Genomic DNA, 10,674 nt, shown 5'->3' with positions numbered 1-10,674 from the left:
TTTTTTTTTTTTTTTTTCTTCTTTTTAAACCACTGTGTAGAAAAGCTCATTCAACTCCCACAATTCAGGTAAGGCCTATGACTGCGTGTCCATCATCACTGCCTTTGCCTAACAGTGGTATTTCTATAAAGAGTGTGAAGGAGCAGAGCAGGTACAGTCACTGTCTATGCTTCTGGCAGCAGCTTAGAGCCACAGCAAGAAATGATGTAACACACATAGAGGGGAGAAGCAAATAAAAGACATGTACAACATTCTGACTATTTCCAGGTTTCTTTCCAAGGACAAAAAATAATATGTTACTCCAACATAATCTCATAGTCTATTTTTGTCCTTTAAATGGCCAAACCCCATACCAACTCCTCGCTGGTTTCCTGAAACATGCACTGTCATAGCTGCTTCATCCATCTATAGGACTGTCAGCTGCTAAAGAGCCGTTTCCAACACTTTGTTAACACCACGTTGTACGTAGCACAGCTACAGACCCCTCTTCGCCACACTCCTCGTCAGATTGAAGCTGCGTCTACTTCTGTATGTACAGAAAGGCTATAAACATCCTAGGGCAAAGTTGTGTACATACAGCTGGCAGACAGAGCCAGTGAAAAGTGGGACGTTCAGAATCTGTCCCTTCTGCAGATCCAAGCTTCAGTTTTGCACGAAGTTTTATTTCATGCAATTTTCTGAAAAGGATTAGGAAGAACTAGGATAGGAACTCACACCACACTACAACAAAAACCTGCTGTCCAGCAGATGTGTATCATTTCATGAAGCTGTTAGCAGATGTTCCTCCTTAAACTAGTCTTGTAAATAGCCTTGTGGTTTTTATTGCACGGGGCTCAAACACTCATTCACATGGGCTACACTGCTAGTTCCACAGAGATGCCAGCGCACCAAAGCACAGCACAACTTCCCAGCACTGGAATTTGTCCTTCTTTGTCTCCAAAAAGTATCAGAAGGGACTGATATAAGCAAGCTGCATGCATTCTTCCTAGCTGGGTAGAACTACCTGAAATTTGTAGGTAAATTTTCACCCAAGCTTAATCAATGTCAAGTGTCAGATATATTGAAGTCCTTACCATCATCAGGGTCCTGGGGAGTGAAACTCCTCGTTTCAACATCATCTAGTACCTCAGAGATGATGCCCGAAGGGCAAAGACCAACTGCAGGACAAAGAGACAAGCAACATCACATCTCAGTTGTGCTAAGCACTACACTAGTCAAGAGCATCAGACTGCAAATATAATATGGAAATGGAAACAAGCAACATGATTTCAAATAAGCATCATGATTCTCATGGTGCTCCACATCAGCTGCAACTTTATTTGCCCTAAAATTTGCCCTACTATTGCCAGATTTCCACAGCACAACACGGTAGATTCAGAAAGATAAAAGTACTTTCTAGCAAGGAATCCAACATGCCTAGGAGTCTGTCTGTTAGAAGGCTGCACCAGGAAAAGTAAAGAGTTTCATAAACAAACAAAAAATTTAAAAAGGGAAAAAAAACCAAGAAAAAACCCCAACCAAACCCAGAGAGGCCTCACAGTGGTTCCTCCACATTTGTTAAAACACAAGGACTGAAGTTATGACTACTGTGCCTATTCTCTTCCATGCCCATAGATTTTTGGCTAAAAGATCTCCAACAGTTGGGCTCCTGTCTTCTAACACAGCTGTATTTTAAGACACCTCCAACGCACAGAACTGTCGCAGAAGAACAGAATCCCTGTGCAATTTACTCCTTGCGAGTTGCGCAGTCTACGAAATCACATCTGTTGTAGTCAGATCCAGCCTCCACAGAAACTGAGTAGCATTTGCTCTTTAGGTTTACCAACTTGTGTCCACAAATGGAAAGGAAACAGGCTTGCTTTCCAGTTCTGCCCATTCTCAAAACACAAGGACTCTTCCCTCCCTGTAAGAGGTTATGATTCTCTAGCTTTTTCTTCACCCAAGTAGAATCAGACTTCACAGGTAACACTAGGACTGCACACATAAGAGGCTGCCTTTCAATCCATAAATCAACTGTCTTCACCCATCACATTTGGAAAGCATTTAAAGCAGATATTAAACAGGACACATCCATAAACAAGTTGATATTGCACATACCGCCTCTATAAAATATAAAGAGAAGATGATCATACGTTGCAAGGCTCGGCTCTGAAAAGCAAAAACATTCTGATTACTTCAATATTCTGGGTTGAGCTTTATGCCTGCATTCTAATTCGTGACCTCTGGCCCTTCCAGTTAGGCAGCATACACAAATTTACTCTAATTTCTCTCCCCATCCACCCTAATGCTGGACTAGACCTCATCTACACGTTACAACTGGGAGAGACGGTATCTGAGGGTGGACCAACAGTTGAAGCATCATATTGCTATGGGGTGAGCAGTCAAGCTTCCCTGCTTTAAATTAAAGGCAGAAACACTTCATAGCTAGTTTCCCTTCTGCTCATGAACATATCTTCAGTGTATCAACAAGCATGTTACTGGGGCAAAGCACACTCCACAAGACATCAAATCAGTTGTGCAGATATTCCCTGCTTCTGCGATGTTTATTTCACATCAAAAACCCTCATCTAGATCAAAAGTTTTTTTTGTAGACACATAGATATATAAACCTGAACTGCCTTGGGTAGCTTGTGAAGTAAACCTCCTTGATCTATGGGAAGCTAACAGACTCAGCTGACTCTGCTGCAAATAAATATTTGTACTACTCACTATTTCTACAGCAGTACTACAATAAGGAGCCAGTTGAGAAAGAGCCTATGGGCCAGGACACACTCCTCCACTGCATACAGGCACCTGTCCTTGAGTAGCTAGACGTAACTACAGGTAAAAATGTAATGATAAATATGCTCCTAACCTAAAAGACTACAGCATCAAAATGCTTCATTATTTGACCTAAGGGGCTAAGTGTATTTGTACGTTGTAATTAGTAACCAACACTGAACAAAGACAATTTGAAATCCACAGGCACTGGCTGGCTGAATAGCCACTGCTTAGTACTTCCACATTTTTCTTTCTCAGTTCTTTTGCAAAAGGAAACAAATAGTGAAGTCGAGGACACAGCAAGAAATGTGGGGTTTTTTTTTCCATAAGCCCTGGACTTCTTCCCTGCAACTAGGAATCCCTGTGTTGTTTGCTGCTGAACTCTTAAGTTAACTATTCCGGAGGTGGCACTGGAATACAATAACCATTCTGGTTCTCTTACCTATATCAAGTGCTTCCATTTCCTTTATTACCAATAAAGACATACTTCTGCCTACACCACCACATCTTCTCAGAGTCTTCAGTAAAGCATTAAAAGTTAGTAGATTTGGTTGCACTTCCTGTTGAGCCATGTGATTCAGGAAGACCTTAAACAAAATTCCCAAATTCTTAGTGCTTCACACGTTATGGATCACAGTTCAGCTTTCAGGTAGGTATACATGCACTTCCTCAATCTAATCTTTCTCACTCCCCTCAATCGATCATTGATTACAGGAGTACCAGCTAATTTTTAATTAATTTCACCAAAAAACAAGACTACAAAATTACATCAGATTAGATCTTGGAGAACTGTGTCTAGAACATCAAGGAAATTTTTTAATTTACATGCCATTTTTCCTTACTGATGTTATGTCATTAAAACTGGAGCCTCTAATGTTACCCCTCAAAATTCCATTGCCATCACACCACCATGAATTACAATTCACAGAGTTTTTATCTAAAATTGTTTGTTGTTATCTCCCAGCATAATTTCCCAATTACTTTCCATCCAGGCAGTTCTTGGATCAAGTGTGTTCTCACAAGGCAAACCATTCTGCAAGAGCAAGGCTGGATTTTGTACGTTTTCCACTCCTCAACAGTTAGTTTGTATGTTTAAACTACTGTACTTCCTTTCCAGCAGATATTAGTATCTTCATACAAAGCTCTTGTTTTCAGTCTTCTAACAACTGCAAAATTCTACTGATAAAGCAGATCCAGCCCCTACACTCTGACCCCTTCCCCATCTCTTTCGCTCTACCTCCTTACCTTGGCTAATTCCCATCTTTCTAAGAACCTCTCCTTTAGATGTGGGACTGCTGTAATCAGTGCGTTGAAGGTGTGCACATCAGCTGGAAAAATGTGAGATAATTCATTTTAACTGACAATTATATTCTACAGAAAACAGTTTGTTCTAACATGGCTCAGTTTTTGGCGAAGTCTCATGCAAACCTGTTTCCAGTGAGCCAGCCACACGCCAGCTGCACTGAAATAAACAGTCTGCATTCAGCTCCCATGATCTAGCCGAGGTCCGTACCCCTGCGCCAATCATCATTGCCATGAAACAAATATTCATGTACCCAACAACGGGTTTCTGTTACTTAGAAGACCCCAAAGCAAAACCAGGAGACACTTACCCTTGTGTCTTTCATTCAGCAAGTCTATGTACATGTCATAAGCTTTAGCATAAGCCCCATGCTGCAAAAACAAAAAAAACCCAACAAAAATAAACAATCTCTATGACTGTGTGAGATTTCACAAGCTGAAAAAAGTCCTCCCAGCAAGCACTGAAGGATAACTTTACCTTCACCATCCCACGGATCATTGTGCAATAGGAGTGTGCATTCCTCTCCGGCATTATCTTAAATATCCTTTCAGCATTGTTGTCCTCCCTAGAATCAACAAACAAGCAGAATATTAAAGAACTCAATAAAAAATACCTTTAGGAAAAGGATTCAACATGCAGAACAAAATAACGGGCTGTACTCCCAAGGGCTGACATTCAAATATATCACTTGTAATACTTTGAGCTATTCTACAATCACCAACTAGATTTCCATCAATGCTTTAAAAGAATAGCAAACATAGGTGTATTTAACAAGTAACACCTGCGAGTATGGGCTACTAAGAAGTCTTGAAGCCTGTTTTATAACAATGATGCATGTGCACAACCCACTGAATACAGGAATATTGGCAATGTTTTCCATACCTCCATCTAGGGCCAGATGACTGTGAACCTCTTTGGAATTGTCTCTTTGGAGCCTTCTGCTCTGAAACCTGAAGAGGTTTTTGCAGAAATAAGTTTCTCAGAGTTCAAAGTTACAACTAAACATCAAATGATGTGATTTGGTAACAACACAGAAATTTAGCAGCAATTTATATGCTACCACAGGTGTTTTTTAATGGGTTACATTAAAATAATTTCTATTATAATGCTCAGGAAGCAATAACTAGATTAAGAATACTGTTTATGCTATTAAACATACTAAAAAGGTAAATTATATCTATTTGTGGAGTTGGTGGGAATCATTAGACTATAGCATATACTCTGTAAAGCCCTTTCTCCCTCAACAGTCTTCCCAGAGACAAGTATTGTGCAAAATACCTACTACTGTACCCAGTGACCTGATACTCTGAGGTCACAAAAGGAGCCCTCAGTTTCATTGAAATCTCAATAATACGGTTCAGACTGGAAGAAAATTAACTAGCTGATCTACACTAGAGGTCTGCTTTGCAGGCAACTATAAAAACAAGATTGTCAGTGAGAAATAGTTATTTAAACGCAGTTCAGCGGAACTAAGCCAAGACAGGGTTCCAGCTACTAAGTTCAGCTTTACGGAAACTACTTTTGCTACTAGGTCAGACACAGGATTTTTATAACTGCCGTATCTCTTGGGAATGTTGACTCCATCTGATCCACCTCACACCATCTCCCAGCCAGGTAGTCACAGTACAAAATTCTTGACATCACCTTGATATGCTCCCACTACCTATGAAAGAAATAAATAGAAACCAACAGGTTTTTCATACCCCTGGTTCTTCCAAATCCTCTTTTTCTTCTTCTTCTTTTTCCGAAGTAGATTCTCCATCTCCATAGAAGCATAACAAATCTAAAAGGCTGTTTGTGGTCTCCAGAGATACAGGGGTACCTACAGAAAATAAGGATGTACAACAGTCACAGAGAAAGTAAAGAACACACCGTTCTACACGCATATCAGAAAACTTTTGAACACTCAGTTACGCCACATTGTTCTCTTTCGACATAAAGGTGTTCTCTAGCAAGTCTGTAAAACCTGAGTGTGACACTAATACTTCCAGGAACCCATTCATAGCAGGAGACAATTTTAACACTGCACTAGAGTATCTGTTTTTCTATTTAAGCCACTGAAAGGGTAGAGTTTTCCTGACCAAGTGGGAGAGGGAAATGGCAGCTGGCAGCCAAAACTGTGAAGCAGCAAAATAACACCAGAAACTTCTAGTGCTTTTCATAACTATTCCCAGGATATACCTTGTTGTGAAGACCACCCTGCTTTTCATAACTATTCCCAGGATATACCCTGCCATGAAGACCACTTTGTGTGTTTCACTTTCTATGAAACAGATTTAAAAACCAACAAAAGAAAAGCACTATTTGATGGAATCATCTCCTTTCCATCTTGTAGCAGATATGAGAAGGTCTCACCTTCCCAGTAAGTTTTCCTCCTTCAGAGGCTGTGGCAGTTACAGTCTTCTACTGCTTCCTCCTCATTTGCCCATGACAGAGATAAGATCCAAATTAAGGAATAACCGAGAAAGACTCATTTATTGAGGGCAGGTCCACAGAAGGGGCACTCAGTTGGTACGTCATAAGAGTCCAACACAGCAGTAAAGTGCTCAGCACATATGTAGCTTATACCAAGCAACACGCGACTGCACAAGGGCCTTTGCAGGCAGAATGGTATCACCCAATCACATAGATCTGCCTGTAACAGGCCCTGCTCTACTGCATCACAATTCTTCTACTTCAGAAGAAAAGAAAAAAACTCAACATCATCTCATCTGCTTCCTGATCAAGAAATCATTTGTTCTCCTTATCACCAAAGTGACAGGTCAGACAAGCAGTGGATAAGGAGGGCTCAATAATTCTGGAGAACCACTTCACCAGACCACAGTTAGTTGTGAAAGGCAGCAACATAGCCATGAAACTGTCTCCATAGTCTATGCCAGCTACTAAAATATTTTCGGTACAATTTAAGTAGAGCTCCACCACAGAATCTGGCAGGCGACCACATACCTGCTTGTATGAGCTGATCGAACAGGTTCACAGAATCTTTCACCTGTCTGAGGTGGATACGCTCTTTTAGAGCTTCCTCACTCACTCCTTCAATCTGAGGTGTAAGAGTCTCAGGCATCAAGCACTAAAAGCAAAAAATGTTAAGTTAGACATGAACTCAAACCTTCTCTAAACCATCGTTAAAACGTTAATCAAATATCCTTACTCTTCACCCAGTATACTGCTTTGATAATCTCTCGACCCTCCCAGCCCAACGACAGCAGTCCTTTTGGTGATGAAGGACCACACATCCTGATCTCCCACTTTCATGTTAGTTAAGTCAACATCTAAACAATATTTCTTTTCTTACTTTTATCTAAAGAACCCGGTACGGTCTTGAATTCCTAAGGAAAAATGTTCACTTCAGAAACATAATGGAAATACGGGACTGTTTTCATACCTGTCTGCAAAACAGTTAAGAAAATTGCCCTTTCATATTAGTTTTGGACCAATCTGACAGTTGATTTCACTACCTGACAAAGCACAAATACAATGAAAACGAAAAGCAAAATGCTTACTGGTACATTGGGCTCTGCAAAAGTCTTGTCAAAATATTGAGGAAATTGCTTAATAATGTATTTTGCAGCATTTCTCCCAGACTCCTTTGACAATGAGAAGAGACGCTGCATAGGAATGAGAGAGAACAAGATGAAGAAACACACAATTAAAAGGCTGAGAGTGAGAAAAAACATTTTCCATAACATTCTGATGGGATCAAATTATACTCGTGCTTCATTTTCAACTTTTAGTAAAAACACAGGCACAAGACAACATTCCAGATAAACATTCTGATATTTATGTCAACGTAAGAATGTCTGCTTTTTAAATAAGACTGTAATTTACTTCGTTGTTACTTAGTTAAGGGACAAAGTTCTGTGCCAGACACCTGAAATGCTGCAGTACTGCCTCAAGCTCAAAAGCATACCTCTTTAGAGTTACAGCACTCGGACGTTTCTCTCCCTGACTGTCATTTCCAAGAGCATCACCTGATTCCCATTCACCTCTTTTCCTCAAGTTCTAAGGTCAAACCCTCCTCTGTTGTTTCTTTTAAAACTCTTCACATTCGACAGCTACCTTCAGCCTTCTCAATGGCTTCACCTCTGGTATGGACAAGATCTGAAGTTCTCTTGTAGCCACACCACTCATTTCTGACAACATGTCTCAGCTCCCAGTCTTCTCTCACTACGCTCTAATTAACATCACACACAACAGCTCCTTCTTGACCTCATTTCCAGTTCTGCTTTCTCCTGCCTCAGCTTCCCGCTCTTTAATCTTATGCAAAGATAACATCAGGGGAAGACTCCTTTCCTTCTTCCTTTCTATTATCATCTCAATACTACTATTTCCATAAGCCTAAGTTACCAAATGGCTGCTCTGTGACAAAACTAAAATTCCTGGGGCTTGGCCAGGACAGTAAACAGATAACAAGTAGTCTATGTAGTAACACACACACAAGTGACCTTGTGTGTTTTAAGTTATGTATTTAATTCAAATTTAATGAAACCGTAAACACAAAATCTCAACATTTGGAATACGATATATTCACAGTCTGTATCTAAGTAGTCTATTCTGTTTATGTACACATAGTTTTAACAGGTTGAATGCCTAACCTAAAGAATTATTGTTGGGAGTTATTTAACGGACTAAGAACATGGAGAAACAGAACAACTCAGCAGGTAAGCCACTAACTTGCAGGAATACTAACAGAGCTGTGTCAGCTGGAAGGTCCCTATAGGGGCGGGAAGAAGAGATAATTTTGTGTGTGCTGGGTGGATTTGTCCACAGAAATGCTACAGTCATTATGCATTCAGAAATACACAAAGACAAAATTCTGAAAGAAATCTGTTACTTCATTTTCTTTTGTAATTGAAACTAGGCTCCAATTAGACAGAGTTTTCATAGCCTAGATGAAGGGAGGAAGGTGGAAGCTATCAAGGATTTGAAAGGAAATACTTACAGAATTGGCTGCGTTTCTTGGCATAAGGAAAGGGTCATCCTGGAACATATAATGAGCAGCAGTAGGATCCTGTAGAAAGTAGAAGCCAGGATTGAAACGTTTAAGTATGTTCACAGGCATGCTGTAGGCAAACCACTCTGCCTCATGGAATTTAAGGCGCAATGAACACTTCCATCATAACCACCACCTGATGCCCATTTTACAAAAGTTCCTCTTGTTCAAAAGGGTCCTTACCATAACACAGCAAGCAGTAAGTGCCCTGCAAAGCAAGTAGGATCCCAACTGTAACAGTCTAAGGGGATCTGAGGGGACTTGCAGCATCAGATTCAATTTCCAGAATTCAAGACAGACCGGATTAAGGAATGGCATCACAGCATTTACTGTTCTTGCCTAGCAAGAGTAGACACTCATCGCTCTTTGCAAGACTTGCTTTCTGGACTGAGATTGGGAAAAGGCAGTCTAGACTGGGAAGCTGAACTGGTAAAGGAACTCGCTCCTGATGTTAGCATTATCAATGGCTGGTATTACAGCTTTCATTGGTAGTTGCAGCTTTCTCTTACAACTAGAATGAGGCTTTAAGGATACAGCAAAGTACGTTGAGCAAAAGTGAAAACCCCACAAAAAACTGATGTAAAAGTCACACCTTTCATTTATGGCCAAAGTAGAAGTAAATGCCTCCAGAGTGCAAGGCTATTGCACGAGATGGACAACTTGACCTATTTCCATGATCAACAGAACTACTTACCCTCTTCACAGTAGAAGCCAATGTTTGAAGAACAGCCAGCTTATCCCTAAACATAAAGGAGCTTTGATTAATACTTGGTTGCAGACTTTAAATGTTATGCGTTACATTGTATGCAGAACAAGCACAGGATTATCCTGGCCCGTAAGGACTTTCAGTTCTAGGAAATAATGTTTTTGCCACACTTGGAAAATAGCACTTTTTGCAAAGGGAGGGAAAATTCAACTGCAAAAATGGTCTCAGTTCTGAAACTACCACAGGAAAAAGAAAAGGCTTTGAGGAAAACCAGAAAAGCACATATGTTTCCTGCTACCACTCCTGCCCCTATTACACATTATCAAAGAACACAGAGAATGGACACAGAAAGAATTCCCCGGAGTGCTCCTCTCAGAGGCCCCCCATCTCTGAGGGATGGATACATGAGTCCCTCTCCAAGACAAGGCTTGGGAGGAAAAAAAAAACAAAAACGAAACACAACTAGATTTCTCAAGACTCCTGTGCCTGTGGATCTTTAAGACTTTGGTTGTGTTTCAGGCAAACAAGGAAATGCCAGTCAAAGTGTACAGGTGAAGGTGGTCTTATTTTAGGTTTACATGCAGACACCATGTGGCTATAAACTTCGTTTTTGCTGTACAGTCATGCAGCTTCATCTTAAGTGCTTCCAACAAAATAGCTTTTGTCAGCTACATAATTTCCAAACAGGATTTATTCAGCCAGCTATCAATGGTCAAGTTTATTTTGCTGAAAGAAACACACCCACACGCAGACAGCCAAACGAACTTGATTTTACAGATTTCTAGCAAACGTGATCTTTCACAAAGAAACAGAACTATGCTTAAAAGCGCAGTCCTTACAACTGTTTTTAAAAGAAAGGTCAGGAATGAGGTGTACATACTCTGCACAGAGAGTAAGAATCAAGAACATTCC

The 10,674-nt window shown here is 40.4% G+C and overlaps 1 protein-coding gene across 1 annotated transcript in view; it reads right to left on the bottom strand.

Moving 5' to 3' along the window:
• Window positions 1–1,073: 1,073 nt before the first annotated feature.
• The window catches only part of LOC104159119 (pentatricopeptide repeat-containing protein 3, mitochondrial-like), a gene marked incomplete at both ends in the record, with an annotated part of 10,946 nt that continues 1,345 nt past the window's right edge, over window positions 1,074–10,674 (bottom strand). Inside the window, 12 exons of the mRNA XM_009696940.1 lie at window positions 1,074–1,157; window positions 2,098–2,148; window positions 3,203–3,347; window positions 4,006–4,088; window positions 4,374–4,434; window positions 4,541–4,628; window positions 4,946–5,013; window positions 5,767–5,885; window positions 7,010–7,133; window positions 7,567–7,671; window positions 9,006–9,074; window positions 9,751–9,796. Coding sequence (XP_009695242.1) covers window positions 1,074–1,157; window positions 2,098–2,148; window positions 3,203–3,347; window positions 4,006–4,088; window positions 4,374–4,434; window positions 4,541–4,628; window positions 4,946–5,013; window positions 5,767–5,885; window positions 7,010–7,133; window positions 7,567–7,671; window positions 9,006–9,074; window positions 9,751–9,796 — 1,043 coding nt within the window. The remainder of the gene's footprint in view (window positions 1,158–2,097; window positions 2,149–3,202; window positions 3,348–4,005; window positions 4,089–4,373; window positions 4,435–4,540; window positions 4,629–4,945; window positions 5,014–5,766; window positions 5,886–7,009; window positions 7,134–7,566; window positions 7,672–9,005; window positions 9,075–9,750; window positions 9,797–10,674) is intronic.

Source organism: Cariama cristata, unplaced genomic scaffold, assembly GCF_000690535.1.
Source record: "Cariama cristata isolate BGI_N322 unplaced genomic scaffold, ASM69053v1 scaffold16303, whole genome shotgun sequence".
Classification (NCBI taxonomy): Eukaryota; Metazoa; Chordata; class Aves; order Cariamiformes; family Cariamidae; genus Cariama; species Cariama cristata.
The sequence above is the reverse complement of the archived record's forward strand: the minus strand, read 5'-3'. Positions and strand labels throughout refer to the sequence as shown.